The 16,806-nt window shown below is 56.6% G+C and overlaps 1 protein-coding gene across 3 annotated transcripts in view; it reads left to right on the forward strand.

The window, feature by feature from the left end:
• Nucleotides 1-232: 232 nt before the first annotated feature.
• NOL6 (nucleolar protein 6) overlaps nt 233-16,806 on the forward strand; it is a 74,057-nt gene continuing 57,483 nt past the window's right edge. For all 3 annotated transcript variants that reach the window (XM_008166366.4, XM_065598672.1, XM_065598671.1), the window contains exons 1-14: nt 233-388; nt 2,741-2,962; nt 4,561-4,677; nt 5,176-5,355; nt 6,284-6,452; nt 7,517-7,651; nt 8,251-8,414; nt 9,144-9,264; nt 9,742-9,800; nt 10,100-10,201; nt 13,165-13,280; nt 13,822-13,999; nt 14,676-14,798; nt 15,783-15,931. In XM_008166366.4, the coding sequence (XP_008164588.2) occupies nt 347-388; nt 2,741-2,962; nt 4,561-4,677; nt 5,176-5,355; nt 6,284-6,452; nt 7,517-7,651; nt 8,251-8,414; nt 9,144-9,264; nt 9,742-9,800; nt 10,100-10,201; nt 13,165-13,280; nt 13,822-13,999; nt 14,676-14,798; nt 15,783-15,931 (1,877 nt within the window). In that variant the 5' untranslated portion in view covers nt 233-346. The remainder of the gene's footprint in view (nt 389-2,740; nt 2,963-4,560; nt 4,678-5,175; nt 5,356-6,283; nt 6,453-7,516; nt 7,652-8,250; nt 8,415-9,143; nt 9,265-9,741; nt 9,801-10,099; nt 10,202-13,164; nt 13,281-13,821; nt 14,000-14,675; nt 14,799-15,782; nt 15,932-16,806) is intronic.

The following is a 16,806-nucleotide window of genomic DNA, read 5'->3' on the forward strand; positions in this document are numbered from 1 at the left end:
TTGGGCCTGGCCACAGCCCCTCCCCAGCCAGGCCACCCTTCTGCCGTAAAGCGCCATAAAGTCCAGCGCCGCTGGCTGCTGAACTTCCCCCCAAGTCGCAAAATTGCCGTCAATCGGGGGAAGGAGGCTGTCTTCTCTCAGGCAAACGTGCTGATGGCTGTCGGCACCCGTGGGCGGGGCTAAGAGGAAAACAAAGCGCCGGGAGGCCAAATTAGCCAATCAGAGGAGATGCGTCATCCCTTGAGCCAATCGGCAGCGGCTAAGGGGGCGGGAATGGGCGGCAGCAGGAGTGGTTGAGTTCCACGTGGAGCTAGGCGGCCTGTCCACGTGAGGGCGGGCGCCGGAGATGAAGATGAAGCCGAGAGCGGCCGCGGGCGGCGGTGACCGGGTAAGGCGGGAGGGGACCGAGGTTCTACGTTCTACCCTGCCCGGGGAAGACGGGTCCAGCCCCCGCCGGCCGGGGATCCACCCCCCCATCTTCCCAGCCCACCTTGGGGGCCCGTCGTTACCCCCCCCCCCTTGTGGGGAGACGTTTCCGGTTGGGTCTGGGGGGAGGTAGAGCGGGGTCTTGGCCCTGGTGGGGAGGACGGCAGATTAACGACCCCAGAGCGCCCGTCAGTGGGCCGGGGGGAGGATCGGCTGCCACTTCCTGCAACCTGGACCTTAAATGAGAAATGTTCGTTCTTTTAGCCGCGCGATTGGGTGTGAGAGGCCCAGGCCGGCCAGGCGTGGGTTAGGGGTAACTGGGAGTGAATGAATCCCGGCACGGGGCAGAGAAAGCCCCCTGAACAGAGTAACCCCCTTCTCTCCCCGCACCCCGCTATTGGACGGCTGTGCTTAGTAACCCGTAAGGAAGTTGCGGGTTGGAGTTCAGGTGGGATCAGGGTGTTTAACTAAAACTCCGGGAGTTTACCCAGCACTGTCGCAGTAGCTGTGCCAGAGCAAAGGAAACGAATCCTTGCCCAGAGGAGCTTGCCGTGAAAAGTCCCAGATCAAGCCCTGTGGTGAAGCTGCAATACCGCCTTGGTATGAACTGATACTGTGTGTATATTAGTTGTTAGACAAAGGAAGCTAGTCAAGTATCAGAGGGGTAGCCGTGTTAGTCTGAATCTGTAAAAAGCAACAGAGGGTCCTGTGGCACCTTTAAGACTAACAGAAGTATTGCAAGTCATCTGAAGAAGTGAGGTTCTTACCCACGAAAGCTTATGCTCCCAACACTTCTGTTAGTCTTAAAGGTGCCACAAGACCCTCTGTTGCTTTTTAAAGGAAGCTAGTGAATCATTGGCCTGGCAGGCAAAATTCTTCCCAGCACTGGATTTCTTGACTCTCCATTTAACACTCTGTGTTAAACATCCTGGTAAGTGAGTGCAATGGGTAGTAACTTACATTGCCTCTCTAGATGTGGGCCTACATATTACAAAGAGCTGGGGCTGGAAGGGATCTTGGGAGGTCATCTAGTCCATGCAAAATTACCGCTCATTCTGAAAGATCCCAAAGTACTTTTACAGAGGAAGGATGAGACAACCCGTTAGAGTGCTAGCTCCAGACCTGGAATTCCCTGCGCTGCCCCAGGCTTCCTGTGTGATCTTTGGGCGAGTGATTTAGTCTCTCTGTGCCACAGTTCCCCATCTGTACTGTGGGGGTGACAACTCTATTCTACCTTGTCAGGGGTTGTGTGGATAAAGACACTAAAAATGTGTGAGGTTGTCAAGCACTGTGGTATCCAAACACAGGCACACAACACGCACAGCTGGCCAATGCAGAAAAAAACCAGCTAAAACCTCTCCTTGCTGTTTTTGTCTAATGTGAATAACAGGGATCGTAGTTGCTATATGTACAATACAGCCTCAGCGTTTCAAACACCAGAGTTGTGAACTGACCGGTCAACCATACACCTGATTTGGAGCTGGAAGTGCGCAATCAGGCAGCAGCAGAGAAACTCCCCCCCTTCTACCCCACCCCCAAAAGAAAATACAGTACAGTGTTAAATGCAAACTATTAAAAATATAAAAGGAAAGTTTAAATTAAAAAAAATGATTTGACAGGGTAAGGAAACTGTTTCTGTTTCATTTCAATTAAGATGGTTAAAAGCAGCATTTTTCTTCTGCGTAGCAAAGTTTCAAAGCTGTGTTAAGTCAATGTTCAGTTGTAAACTTTTGAAAGAACCACCATAACATTTTGTTCAGAGTTCCGAACAACCTCCATTCCCAAGATGTTCGTAACTCTGAGGTTCTACTGTAGCAGTAATAGAGAAGACAATTTGAAGTGACTGTTCTTTTAAATTCAGTGCCTCGGTTTCCCCCTCTTTAAATGAAGATAGGTCAATAAATGCTTTCAAGGGTGTTTTTGTTTGTAAAGCACTTTTTAGAGGGCAAGGCTACGGGTAAGAAATAAAAGACATTTGATAGTCTGATTGGGTATATAACTTACCTTCCCGGGGCAGTGCCAGCTTCCCCATCTCACGCTTCAACCCTCTTGTGTAAGGCAGAGAATTTCATTCAGTTTCGATGGCCCATTTAGTCCTCGTCTTTTCTGTTGAGACTACTATATAGGGGGTCTGTTGGTGCCAGTCCTGGAGGTGGCTTGGGTATTAAGGTCACTTACCCATTAGGAACTGGGCCGAGACCCACCCAACCTTGAGGTTTCTTACTGACTCTGCTTTGGTGACTCACACTTTCTCCCAGTGGCGTTTGTGATCAGATCTGCATGGCTTCTAATCGGCTTGTTTATATCATCGCAGGCATTTGAGGATGCGGAGGGAGACCTGGAGGCAAAGGAGGAGAATCAGGATCTCCCCAAGAAAGGCAAACCCCAGGGAAGGAAAAGGGCTTCAGTCCCGGATGGCGTTGTGAAACCGGTGAAACTCAGCCGGGCTGATTTGTACAAGCCGCCCACCAATGAGGAGCTGAACCAACTGAAGGAGACCGAGAACCTCTTCCATTCCAGCCTTCTCCGCCTGCAGGTCAGAAGAAGCCGGGGAATCAAATAGGACCCACTTTGTGCTGCATTCAACCTGGTAGCCTGATTCTTTCCAGCCTGGAGTGTATGTTGGAGACTGGGGAGGCTTGGGAAGCAGCAGATGCATTACTGCACGGGGAACTGACAAGCTCCAGTCCCAGTTCGGCCCTGACTCGTGCTGCCGCCTTGAGCGAGTCCCTTGACCTCTCTCCAGTTTGTATAATGGGGATAACACCATTGAGCCCCTGGCAAGGGAGGAAATTTGATGGGTTTGTTCATCTGGGGCGATTTCATTTTCAGCGGGTGAACAAATGATTCTCTGATTCTTCACCCGCAGCGTGATGGGTGGACAGTGGCGCTGGCTGAAAAATGTATGAAAATTTTGGCCAAAAAAGCCTTAATTTTGGGGGATCAGAGTTTTGGAAATAGATTTTGTGCCTGAGATGGTAGTTTTCATGGTGATATCGCAAGACTGTTCCTGCTAGACGCACTGCTGCTGAGCTCTCTCTCTCTCTGCCTGTTTCTAGCATCGAGTGACGTGCGGGGTCCCGAGCTTTGGATTTTGCTTCTCCTTGTGGGGTTCCACAGTGTCACCTGGGTCAGCGCTGGGGGAGCTAGTTGCAGGATCAGGGCCTCCATTTGGGGGAAGAAGGCGGTTGGGGAGGCCCTTGATTTTGGCTGCTGTTTGGACATTGGCTTGACTTTATGAGTGAGTGCTGTACGTGTGCCTGGAATTGTGGATAGTGCACTGGGATGCCTCGGGTGTGGGTGGGACACGTTTGCCTGTTGGGGGTTGGGAGGCATTGGACCTTTCATTTGGAAGTGTGGGAATGTGCATTTGCTGTAGAATTGTAGGTAGTCACAGAGCCAGATAAAATGGCCTAGCGGTTTGCCTGGTGTTTACCGTCTTGGAGACCTGGGGTTCAAACCCCACGTGAACCCTGGCTGGAAAACTGAAAAGTATACACGCTAGTTATTGGGCTCAGTATAGGAGTACGTGAGTGAAATTTACTGGTCTGCGATAGACAGGAGGTCAGGATAGATGCTCTGAGCTCTCTTCTGACCTTAAACGCTCTCAGTCGAAGAGGAGCAGTTCTGAGCCACGTTCTGTGCCAGCTGGATGGCTGGGGAGGCAAGCCCACACCTACCCCTGCTCCTGGATGCTGCAGTGGCTTTTGCTGTAGCAGGGATTCTTTCCCTTCACCCTTCCCAGCCACAGTGAAACCGATGTCGGCTGCACCCATTTGTTCTGGCTAGGCATCAGACAAGAGCCGAACTGACACTTCGAAGTTTCAGTGCTGCTTATGAATTAGCAGCAGCAGAGGGACCCACGTGAACCACCACTGGCCAGTGGAGGATCCCGCTTGGAGAGTAACAGTTGGTATTTGGTATCATGCAACCATATTCCCCGTATGTCCAGGTGCTGGAGAAACCTCCCTGGCATAGAGGAGTCATTGAGAGGGACTGGGAGTTCCCCTGTCTCACCCTATGGAGAGCGTTGCCCTCTGGTCCAGGCTGGGAATACCCATTGGGGCAGGATAAAAGTCTGCAGTGATTTCCGTTGCTAAGGCTTCCCTTCATGGTCTCCCCTTCTCTCTGCAGATCGAGGAGCTGCTGAAGGAGGTGAAGCTAAAGGAGAAGAAGAAGCAGAAGATTGATGCCTTCCTCCACGAAATCAATACCCTGTTGAGTGCTGTCCCGGAGACCCCGGAAACCGATGTATGTCCTGGGGCAGCCGGGGGAGGCAACGGGGCTGTCTGCTTAAAAACGAGCGGTGCTGTCAACGAGCCACTTCCGACTGGCTTTGCCCTTTGCGTTTCACGCCTTGTGTTTACGACTCAGCCGAGTGGTGCAGCCGTCCCAACCCCTGCTGGACCTACTGCCACTCCCCCTCCGGAGCATGTTTCTGGGGTGCATAGATCCTGCCATCCCCACCCTGTAGCTGTAAGGTACATGGATATCATGGCTGGGATGTGTAGACAGAGAATACAGGAGAGAGGACTGTGAAGTGCGGGGGATCCCTGCAGGACCCGTTTCCAGCCACTGAGTTACAGGCTTTGGTTCAGGGTCCTACACTCCCCCTTTGATGTTCTGAGCAGTATTTTGGGTGGCAGAGTCCCAGTTCACTTGGCAGAGCCCTGCTAGTAGCTGGGTGAGCTCAGTCGCTGCTGGGAACTGGAGCATGGGCTGTCCTTCACCCCTCCCTGCCTTTCACAGCTCGCCGACCAGTCCTGGCTCCCAAAGGACGTGAAGGTTCCGTTCCTCCAGGTGCCTGTCAGCGTGAAGGGGAAGTTCCGCTTCCTGCCGCCAGCCGCGGTGACGGTGGTGGGGAGCTACCTTCTGGGCACATGCATCAAGCCGGAGATCAATGTGGACGTGGCAGTGACGATGCCCCGGGTGAGTCCAAGCATGCCTGGCAGGCGTGGGGTCGGTGTGGTGCCATGGCTGAGCCTGCGACCTCCCGTGCTCCACGGCCGGTGTCTTCTCCTATAGAAGCTTAACGCTGAGTGCTATCACAGGGTAAAGATGCCCAGTGCATGCAGCCCCCGGATTCTCTATCTAATGTGCCAGGCTTACCGTTCTAGGGCTTAGATCAGGTGATGCATTGTCTCAGGCCTTGCTTTGTGCCAGAAGTTGTTAAGGGAGTTGGACCTCATCCCATGGGGACTCCATTGTCCCCGCTCCTCTCAATCTAACCAGATCCAAGCTTCCTGCTGCTTGATTTCCAGCGCAATTGAAGAAACAACGTGTCCCCTTCTCCTGTCTGCTCCCTCTGCCTGGGTAGGGACTGGGCCTTTTCTTTAACGTCAATGAGTTTAGATGCAGTCTGGCTTCCTTAGCCACCATGCGGCCTGCCCTTGGCCTGCTCCTGAGCCTGTGTCGAAGAGCAGGTGAAGCCGTGGCACCATTCACCTGCACTTGTAGTAGGGTGTATGCCAAGAACTCGCATAAGAGCGCTTTCCGTGCCAGGACTTCCTGTCCCTCTTTTCAGCTCACTCCTCAGAACCACTCTGCCTTTTATGTGCCTGGCTTTCAGCTAAAGTGACCCACCCGGGCTGGCTGTCAGGGTGAGTCAGCAGAATAGCTCTGCACTTCCGTGCAGGAGGCATGCGGTCTGCTAATGCTTGGCCGGCTGGTTGCGGTTTGCTGGCCCTGTTAGAGCTGGAGCGGATGGCTCTGCGTTCTGCAGTGCTGTTTCTCTGGCTATCACCTTCTCGCCCCAGAGGTGGCTGCATGTCTGCAGGGGAGTGAAGGGTATGTGTGTTGGGCTGAACTGGGCTCTGGAAGCGTCAGAGATGATTCCTCTGTCCCCCTTCTTGCTCAGGCAATCCTCCAGGACAAAGACAACCTGAACCAGCGATACCACCGGAAGAGAGCTCTGTACCTGGCCCATATTGCTCAGCACCTCTCCAAGGAAAAGCTCTTTGGCAGCGTGAGATTCACGTACATGAACAGCAACCATCTCAAGCCGATCCTGCTCCTGAAGCCTCAAGGTACCACCATGTCTGTGAACTCCCCACCCATCCCTCACTCCCCTAGGGCCTCCTGATCCCCGGGGCTCTTCTCACCTTGTCAGTGAAGTTGCATAGCTCGACCAGCGGGTGGCGCCATCACATCAAGCAATGCCAGGTCTGTGTGCATGCTGCAACCCCCCCCACATCACTGGCAGGGCTGTGCCCAAGGGTCTGACACTGGTATCTGTGTGCACAGGACATGGGGCTGGGGAGAAAACTGGCCTGGAGTCGCCGTTGATGTGCACCGCTGTGGGAGCCGGGCTTGGACTCCCGGCCTCGCAGGCTAGGGCGATCAACAGGAACTGGCAGTGCAGAGACACTATTGGGAGCAGGTTTCTCTGGGGGCTAAAGGCTTTGGAAGTAGCCCAGGCACCTGGGCAAAGCACTTGAGGGTGAGGAATGGGCCTTTCAACGTCATCCTGGGTCCTCCCGGAGATAGGAGTCTGTTTGGCTGCATTAACAAAGGGCTGGAGAACGGTAGGGACTCCAGTGAAATGCCACGCGTGCGGCACTGATGCACCCCGTCCGGTCCCCCTTATCTCAGTGTTTGTGCAGTGCCCTCTGTGCCCATAGCGCTTTCCAGGCCAGCTGGAAAAGGCCCAGGTTAATCCTAGGGGTGGGCCGTCGCTGCTGGATGTGGTGCTCGCTGCCGGGCGTCGCGTCGGCCATGGGTCGCAAGAGTCAGGCAAAGGGAGAGCCGGGGGCGATGGACGGAGCGTTGGGGGCGGAGAGAGAGGATGCTAGGAAAGGAGGAATGGGAGACGCATTGTTCTGCAGCTTCCCTCGACCGCTCCTGGGGTTGAGAGTTCGGGGTGGCTGGAGACATAGGCAGGGGCGACTAGGCAGGGTTATCGTCAGCTCTGTTGATTCATTGTCCTCGTTACTGATAATGTCTCCATCTCCTGCTGGGAGCTCTATGGAGTAAAAGGGAAAGGCTGGTGCTCTTGTCCCTCCAAGGAGAAGGGGTGGTGGCCCCTTCCTGGGTTAATCCCCCCCCTCCCTGTGTCACTCTCTCTGACCTCACTTCCCCATGGTGCTTGCAGGTAAAGATGAGAAGCTGGTGACAGTCCGGCTCTACGCCTGTCCCGCCCCCGGTTTCTTTAAGCCCAGCCGCTTGTACCCCGGCAAGAACAACATCCGGACGGCCTGGTTCCTGGAGCAGGGCTCCCCCGGAGAAGGTAGGGCTGGGGCATGCAGAGCTGCGTTGTGGCTTGGGGTGTGCTGGGACGCCCAGACAGTTCAGCGGGAGCTGGGTGCGTGGCTGATCCCGGGATAGAGACCATTGCAGGAGGGGAGCAGGATTTCCTGCAGGGTGGGATCATGGTGGAGCCGGCAGCAGAGAGAGGGAGTGTGTATGTGGGTTTCTCGCTCCCTGCAGGGTCTCTGCACCCATCAGCATTCCCTGTCTGGGTCCTGCTCGGTGCATCCCATATAGGGGCATCGAGTCACCGGAGGGTCTGCCCTTGTGTTGCACTGTTCCCTTTCCCTGCTTGCTGCAGTCTGGCTAAGACCTTCCCCCACCCTGATGGGGAAATAGCAATTTGCTGCTCCCACCCCACAAAGCTGGGAAGGCAGGTAGGGGAGCCTACAAGGCAGCACCAGCTACAGTCTGCAGCCAGCCCCTGCTGCAGTGCTCTGCTGCAAGGGGCGGCAGGTTCTGCAGCCAGCCCCTCGCAGCGCTGGGAGCCTCTAACTGGGAAGGATGCGGAGGGTTGGATTCGGTTAAAAGTGCCGGTAACTCGTCTGATTGGATTGGTCTGCCTTGTTCCCTCCCCAGGAGCCGCCGAGCCCCCCACTCCTCATTACAACAACTCCATCCTGTGCGACACGGGGCTGGAATCCAACCTGCTCTTCCTTGCCGGCGCCGGCGCCGACTTCCCCGGCATGAGGGACGGAGTCGCCCTCCTCAAAGTCTGGCTGCACCAGCGGGAGCTCGACAAGGTAGCCTCGTCGGGGGTGCGCTGGCCTGCTCAGCTGTGCCCCGCCCCTTCGACCCCAGTGCGTGTGCGGGGCCTGGCCTCTTTTATTCCCACATGAGGTGTGGGGAAGGGACGGGGGTGCATTGTCCCCGGCCCGCTCTGCCTTTGGTGTGTGTGTGGGAGGCGTACCAGCCTGGTATGCTCCCTGCTGATCTCCAGTAGCTCCCTCCTGCCCCAGGGTCCTTGCTGTGTAGATAGGAATGGAGGGTGTGCAGGGTCACTGCTCTATTGAGGTTGAGCTGTCTGGTCCGTGGTCCCTCAAGATCCCCATGATGCTCGATTCAGACTAGTCCAAGCGATTGGTTCGCTCCCCTGGCTGGGGAAGTGTGAACTGCAGGGTGTTGCCCTGGGGCAGGCAGGGCCTCAGCCCGCCCTCTGTCTGCAGTCAGGGTCCAGTGGCAGTCTCTGGCGTCAGCGCCCGGCCCTGCCACGTTCCCTTGCTGGCTCCCTGGGGAAGGGGTTTTGGAGTCATGAGAGATGAAAGGCGCTTAGATCCCTGGAGTGGTCCAAGAGACAAGGGCACCCGTGCCGGCGCCGCTGGGCGAAGGGCAGCAGAAGCTGGCGTCGTTACTCAGCTGAGCCCGGCCCTGCAGGGAATCATCAGGCTGCGTGCTCTCGGGCTCTGTGAGTTCCCTGTGACTCCAGGGCAGGCCTGGAGCTTGCCCTAGCTCTGTGTCTTGTCTCCCAACAGGGCTTGGGGTGTCTCAACGGCTTCGTGGCCTCCATGCTGGTTGCCTACCTGCTGGCCAAGCACAAGATCAGCCAGGGGATGAGCGGCTACCAGGTGCTGAGGAGCGTTCTGCAGTTCCTGGGTGAGCTCCCCGGTGGCTCTCGGGGCAGGGAAGGTGGCGTTGGCAGCACCTTTGGCCTGGATCACAGCTGAGCCTAGAACCCAACGGTGTAAGGCTGGTGCATAAACCTCTGTGCGCCGCGCAGCCCTGGCTGGGCTTGGAGGGGCCCGGAGGAGAGACATGCCTCTGTCCTTGTAGGATCCCCAGTTAAATGTCCTATGGCAGACAGGTAAATCCTGAGCAAGACCAGCCAGATCCTCTGTAGCCCCCACCCTGGGGTGAAGGCAGGATGATGCCCTGTGGTTTGAGCTCTAGAGAGAGAGAAACCACGACAGACCTGTTGATTTGATGGTCTGGAAACTTGCAGCAAAATGCAGCCTAGAGCCTCGCCCTCAGAGTGAAATGGCTGTACAGGGAGAGTATTTTACAGCCCAGTCCCGGGGTGCGGTAGGATAGACTCCCCCCAGCACAGAGCACTGACCCTTTCTTTGTTCACAGCTACCACAGACCTGAGTGCAGCTGGGATCAGCCTGTTGAAGGACACAGATAGCTCGCTGGTAAGGAGCAAGTGTGGCCCCTGGCAGCATGGTCTGGTGGCTAGGGCGGGGTAGGGACTCCTGGGTTCTGTTGTTGGCTCCGCTGTTGACTCAGTCACTTAACTGCCATGCCTTCGTCTTCTCTGTCCAGTGATGCAAATACCCCCCCTGCCCACTGTGCTGCGCGGGTGGATGGCCTGCGCGGCACATGGGCTGTGCTCCGCGTTTGCAAGTCACTGTTACTCTAAGGGGCCGGGCAGCTCAGAGTTTGTTGCTGCACGTATCTAGGTGGGTGCTAAGCCGCATGCTCTCTCTTCCAGCCCACCCTGGCCGACTTCCACCAGGCGTTCGAAGTGGTCTTTGTGGACCCCTCGGGGTTGGTGAACCTCTGCGCTGACATGACCGCTAGCAAGTACAAGCAGGTACCGGCAGTGTTACTGATGGGCATCCACACAGTCCCGCCTCTCTCGGTTTCCTCCCCAAGGCTCCCACTGCCCTGTTTCCAGGCTGGTCTTTCCACGTGGCTTTGTCCTGGCATAGGCCTGTTGTTTGGTACCAGGAGTCAATGTCCCCTTGCCTGGGACGCCCCTTCCCCTTTCAGAGTCAGAGGCTTTTCTATCCCAGCCATAGTGTATTACAGACAAGCAAGCGTAGGAAGGATGTAGCTTGTGCATTGGCCGCTGGTGCTGTGTCCTGCCCAGCAAGCTAAGCAGGGTAAGGCCCGGTGTGTGCTGGGATGGGAGACCTCAGAGGGACGGGGTTCCGTAGGTGGTGCTCTTCCTATCAAGTGAGAGCTGAGCTAGTGTCCCAGCAGGTCTAGAGTTAGCACTTTAAGCTGCACAGCTGTCTTCAGAGACCGTGTAGAACCAGGCTCTCTGCCTGCTTGTGCTCACTGGAGACCTTGGGTACTTTTCACAGGAGCTGGGATCCGAGTATGAACATCTAGCTTCTTATCCCTCCAGGGATGCAGGATTCTTCCTCCTAAACCGTTGTGTTCTCTCCTATTCTCCGTCGGTTTTCATATCGCCGTAGCAACTGAGAGCCTTCCAGTAGCTCACTAAGCAACGCGACTAGCACGTCGTGTGTTGGCTGGTCTCTTGCCCTCTCCCAAGAGGGAGGAATGTGTGTGGTGGAGTGTCTGGTTTTGGTTGTTGCTGCTGCTAAATGCACCTTTTGCTGTGTGTGCCGAGGAGGGCGGCTGCGAGCTCGCTAACGGGGCTCTAGCCTGCTGTCCTTTGACCCTTAACCCCTTGACGAGGGAGTGGGGCTAACTCGGGGAGAACAGGGGGTTCAGAAGCTGGCTCCAAAGCGACCGGAGGAGCTAGCGGGCAGGGGGTTTGCGAGGGAGTTCTCCAGGTGAAGGAGGAGCGACTGTGTGACCCTTGGGGTGAGTGTGTGTGTGTGTGTGATTAAAAATGATAGCGTGGGCTGTACGCTGAGCCTAGCAGCCTGTGACAATAATGTAGGCAGAAGTCCAGTCCATTGCACCGCATGCAGCAAGTACAGTTACCTGCTTGCATGTACATACACTGCAAGCAGCTCATGGCCCTCAGAGACACGGGACTGTCTCTTGAGCCCGGGGCGCAGGAACAGTGTGTAGAGTGGGGGTGCTGAGAGTGATTGAATCAAACTGTAAACCCGGCATGTAATGGAAACCACTTCAAGCCAGGAGGTGCAGCTGCACCCCTAGTTCCAGCACCTATGCCTGAGGCCAGACTGGCTGAACTGGACGGGCTAAGGGAGACAGAGAGGCACGTAGATGAAAAATCATGAATGGTGTGGAGATAATGAATAGGGCAGTGTTACTTACCGCTTCATGCTAATACAAGAACCAGGGGTCACCCAATGAAAGTAACAGGCAGGAGGCTTAAAACCAACACAAGGAAGTATTTCTTCCCCCAACGCCGTCAACCTGTGGAACTCGTTACCGGGGAATGTTGTGAAGGCCAAAAGGAAAACTAGATTTAAAAAAAGAACTATCCAAGTTCAGGGAGGACAGGCCCGTCAGTGGCCATTAGTCAAGATGGTCAGGGATGCAACCCAATGCTCCGCGTGTCCCTAAACCTCTGACTGACAGAAGCTGGGACTGGACGACAGGGAATGGATCACTCAAAATAGCCCTGTTCTGTTCATTGCATCTGGCATTGGCCACTGTCGGAAGACCAGATCCTGGGCTAGATGAACCATCGGTCTGACCCACTATGGCCGTTCTTACGTTCACGTTGGAGAAGGCAGATCAAAGACTTGCTCCTTGCACTTGGAGTGGAAAGTGGTGAGGTTTGTGATAGTCCTTAGCTCCTGGGGCAGTTCATTCTGCAGTCTCCGATCATCCCGAGAGGCGGTTCCGTCTCCCGCACAGACGAGCTTTACCCTTATTGGTGAGAGTTCCATTGTGCTGGAGGAGCGAAGTTGTCAGCCACGGTCTCCGTCCTGGAGCTGTAAATGGTCTTTTAGGTACCCTGGCTCCAGGCCATGGAGCACTGTGTGACAAGGACTGAGACTTTAAACTTGACTAGCAATTCTAGGGGAAGCCAGCGTAGAGAGCAGAGAATGGGGGTGATGTGCTCACCCTAGCATGTGTTGCTGAGGTAACATCTGGTAGCATTTTATGCAAGTTGGATTTCCCGAAGTGCTGAAGGTTTTGTGCCCAGGTATATTGCGTTGCTGTAGTCCAGTTAAACAGCTGCTTTGCTCCACCTCAGAGGTGGCTGCGTTTCCGTGCTGTGGGTGAATCGATCCCTTTCTGTTACTAGTGTTTTGTGTAAGTTGCTTTGGGCTCCTAGGGCAAAGGGCCGTTATTTAAAATTCTCTCGGTAGGTTTTTAAAGCATATACAGGGCTGGTGAACGTCTCTAGATTAACAGCCCTGAACTCCTCGAGGCACAGAACATACTGCTACCCTCCAGGGCGATGGGAGGTTAATGTCGGGGGCCCAAAATAACCAGCCACTGGGGGGGGGAACTGCTGCTTTGAGCTGGCCACGCAGAGACCCCGCTGGACGGGATGAGGGATCTGGGTTCCGCTCCCCAGGCACGGCTGTTCCTGGCTCTAGCCCCGGAACTGTGTCCCATGCTTTAGAGGTGGATCTGCGAGCTCGGCACTGGAGCCTCGTGCCGCCTTCTTACTAAGCTGAATTGGCTCCAACCTGCAGTCATTTTATTTAGGGTGCCTCCTGCCCAACAGTGAGATCTGGGGCCGAGGATTGGCTGGGCTCAGAGCCAGGACTCCCTGTGGGCTCCCCCCCAGATCGGGATGGGGTGTGGGTTGCAGCTGGGCTGTAGATGACCGGGGAGCCAGGGTACTCTCAGGCGCTGAAGGACCTACGCTCGGCCTGCCAGTGGAATGAACTCTCCCCTACCCTCCGTTCACGACTGCCCCTCCCTCAGGTCCAGTTCGAAGCCAAGCGCTCGATGGAAGTTCTGGACGACAGAACAGTGGACGGATTCCAGCTGCTGCTCATGACCCCCAAGCCCCCGATCAGAACCTTCGACCATGTCTTCCAGTGAGTCTGGTCACCGTGGCTTGGGGACGGTGTGGGGGGGATCGGTCAGCTGGCTGTCCCAGGCTCCGCGCGGGATCCTGGCAAAAGCGCAGCGCAGATGCGGCCCGAGTAACTCTGTGGTCGTCATCCACCCTCCCAGCTGCCTCCTACTCCCCCTGCAGATCAGGGTGGCACCCCCTGCTCCCCTGCCTCAGACAGGGTGTGCTGTGCACACCTCCCAGCTGTTTGGTTGGGCTGGCCTAGGTGGCCATTTCAGGGTCTGATCTCCGCTGAGCCACAAGGGCTGGGAACTCCCAGTACACACTGGGGGAGAGCTGGGAATCCCAGCTTCGCTGGTCCATGCTGGATCAGACTTTACCTGGATGATGCTGTGGGCACTCGATCCCGTGAGTGTAGCCCAGTTCCTGGCCCGTGCCCCCCTCCCAGCATCCCTCCTACCTTGAGAGCATCCTGCAGGCACCGCTGCCTTGAAGTGGCTTGGCAGAGGGAAGCCCAGGGGCATTTCCCAAGGTGACTGAGGCTCTCTCCTCCCTCGCCACAGCCTGAAGCACGTCTCCAAGCTGCAGGGAGCCTGCAAGAAGATGCAGCTGTTGAATGAGCTGATGGATCGAGGCGGGAACTATATAGCTGCAGCCCTGCCCTTCGTCACCTCCCTGCTGGCGCGAGGGCTGGCCGAGAGGGTGCTGCTGCTGACGCACTCCCTGCCCCAGGCACCGCAGGTAACCCTCCCCCCCCTTCACAGAGCCTCCTGTGTAACGCAGCAGCTGCTTCTCTAATGTGCCCCCTCTCCTGCCCACTCGGGCCTCCTGTCTCCTTCCATTGCTGTGCTGCCCGGGGAAAGGTGGGAAGGGAGAGTCCTCGCCCTGTGCCCCTCCCAGAGGGCTCTGGTTATCTTCCAGACTGCTGGTTCAAATCCTGTCCAGGGTCAAAAGTTGAACCAAACTTGTCAAAAGTTGTAGCTGTTTGCTGACCGAGACAGGTGGAGCTCCGTCCAGTTCCCTGTTGTCCTGGCTTGGTGGTCTCAGCAGAGAGGCCATGGGGATTGCATCCCCCCCTTTCCCCTCTTTCGGTGGGGTCCCTCCCAGACAGGGATTGAGACCCATTGGTGATGGGGGTAGTGAGAGAACTTGCATTGCTGGGCGGTAGCTGATCTGGATAACCAGGCCCCTGCCCGGCAGCGCTACAACAGAGGCTGGTGGGGGCCGGGGTAGGGCTCTTGCATGGGGGAGAGCTTTTGAGTACATAGCCACCCCGTCTGCCTGGCTCCAGAGGGCAGGAGTTCTGGGGAGCAGGACGGTGGGGTGGATCTACCCAGCAGAGGGGCAGTGGTGCCCGAGCAGATGCTGCTCTAGCAAAGGTGTCTCCGTTCACGCTGCATTCCCTGCTTCTCCCCAGTGGCCTATCAGCGCAGAGCCCCCGAAGCACAAGGACGCTGGACACCTGTCATTCGGGCTCTTGCTCACCCCTGAGTTTGCCGCTGGCATTTTGGAGAAGGGACCAGAGGCAGATCGACCAGAGGTGAGGACGAGGCTGCTCCTACCAGGCTTGGGGTGGCGCTCACATTGCAGGAGCTCCTGGTAGCCTCGCTCAGGGTCCTGTCATGCTAGGTTCTGTACAAAGGGCTAACAAAGCCGGTTCCCTGGCACAAGCAGCTTACGATGCAAGTACCAGAGACAGCAGGGAGATGCGGGTGGGGGAGCAGGTGATGGCAGGCAATCCTCGCGCTAAGCAACGACCCCAGCACGCGGGCTGCCGAGCGTTGTCGGCATGGCAGCAGGGGCGAGTTAAAGAGGGGCCGGAAGGAGGACGGCGTGACGGCTTTGCGGGTGTTTACAGGGAGCGCCGTCCCGGCGTCGGGGCAGGCCGGGAGGAAGCGCCACGGTGCCGGAAGAGAAATTGGACACCGCGACTGGCAGCAGTGGCAAAGCAGAGAGGGGAGCTGAGCCCTCGCTATCGGTTTGTGGGTGGCGATAGGAGAGGCGGAGCTAAGGCGCGGGGAGCAAGACGCAGTGTTGTGTTTGTGCTGGAGGAGGGGACGCCAGGGGAGGGTTGCAAACGGGGGGGCCACGTGCTCAAAGGGATGAGTCCGGAAGAGGAGCGATGGAGCTGAACTGAGACCCTGCACCCGATCTCTTCCTCCGCTCCCGGGCGGATCAGGATCGGACCCAACTCTGACATAATAACAGGGAAAATCCTCAGGCCTTTGGGCAGTTCCATGGGCTGGGGGGTCTCTGCTGTATCAGCTTTAGCCAGATCCTGGGCATACGGGGCCTGGAGCATCACTGGAATAGAGCTGGGGGCTGTGGTCACTCCCTGGCAGGCTCTTTCTGCCTACCAAGCCCCTGTGTGCCCGACTCTGCTCAGTCCATGTTAGTGGCTGCTGGGCCCCAGGGCACAGTCTGAGCATCCCTCCCTCCCCCCCAACTGGCGGTTGCAATTGCTATGGGCTGCATTCGAACCTGCGGCCTGCTCCCCTAAGTGCTCTGACCCTTCTCTCCGCAGGCGGCCGAGTTCCGGAAGTTCTGGGGGGAGAAGTCCGAGCTGAGGCGGTTCCAGGACGGCGCTATCTGCGAGGCCGTGGTGTGGGGCGCAGAAACCATGTGCCAGAAGCGCCTCATCCCGGAGCAGATTGTCAAGCACCTGCTGTGGCTGTGAGTAGGGTACGGTGGCTCTGGAGCGACCACCGCGTTGCCTGGTCAGGGGCACTGTGGAGCGGAGGGTCAGCTGGTGGGTTAGCCGCTGGCTGGAACCAGGTTCGCTCTGTGTGGCTGTCCCAGCTCTGGTGTGGATAGGGGTCACCCCGTGTCACATCAAGACTTACGCTGTTCTCAGACACAAGTCACTGGGCTCAGGACAGGGGTAACTGGGTGAGGTTTGAGCCTCGAGGAGGATGCCGGCAATTAGCCGCCGTTACCCCGTCGATACAGCCAGGGTTGTTGGGAGGAGGGACTCCTGGATTCTATTCCTAGCTCTGCCACTGGCTCTGTGTGACCTTGGGGGGTGGGGGGCAAGTCGCCTCATCCTTCTGTGCCTCAGTTTCCTTATTTCTAAAAGGGGGATTTTACCCCCTTGTAAAGTTCTCTGAGACCTTAAGATGGCAGGTGCTGTATCCGTGCAGGATTTTCATCCACCCAGTGCTCTGAACATCTGCAATTGGCAGTTTAGTCCTAGTGTCCAAAAACGAGACCCTCACCCTGAACTAAAAGCTTCCCTTGGTTCTACTGGTCCCTTCCAGCCCTGCCCCGCAGAGATCCGAGAACAGCAGCTGCAGCGCCACCGGCAGGTTGGGAGCTTTGGCTGTGGACCCAGCAAGCCTGTCATTCTCTGAGCTCTTCCAGCAGTTCTGAACCCATGTTCCTTTGGGTGTGTTCCTGATAACTCCTTGTCCTGGGCAGGGGCGGAATGCGGTGACGTGTTAGATCCCTTCCATCTCGTAACCCTAACCTTCCTTGGAGGATGAATTCTCAGGGCTCCAGTGATTGGGGGTGTATTTCTGCAGGAGGTTGGACCTCCAAGGGTGGGGCCC

This window comes from Chrysemys picta, chromosome 6, assembly GCF_011386835.1.
Source record: "Chrysemys picta bellii isolate R12L10 chromosome 6, ASM1138683v2, whole genome shotgun sequence".
NCBI classification, from domain to species: domain Eukaryota; kingdom Metazoa; phylum Chordata; order Testudines; family Emydidae; genus Chrysemys; species Chrysemys picta.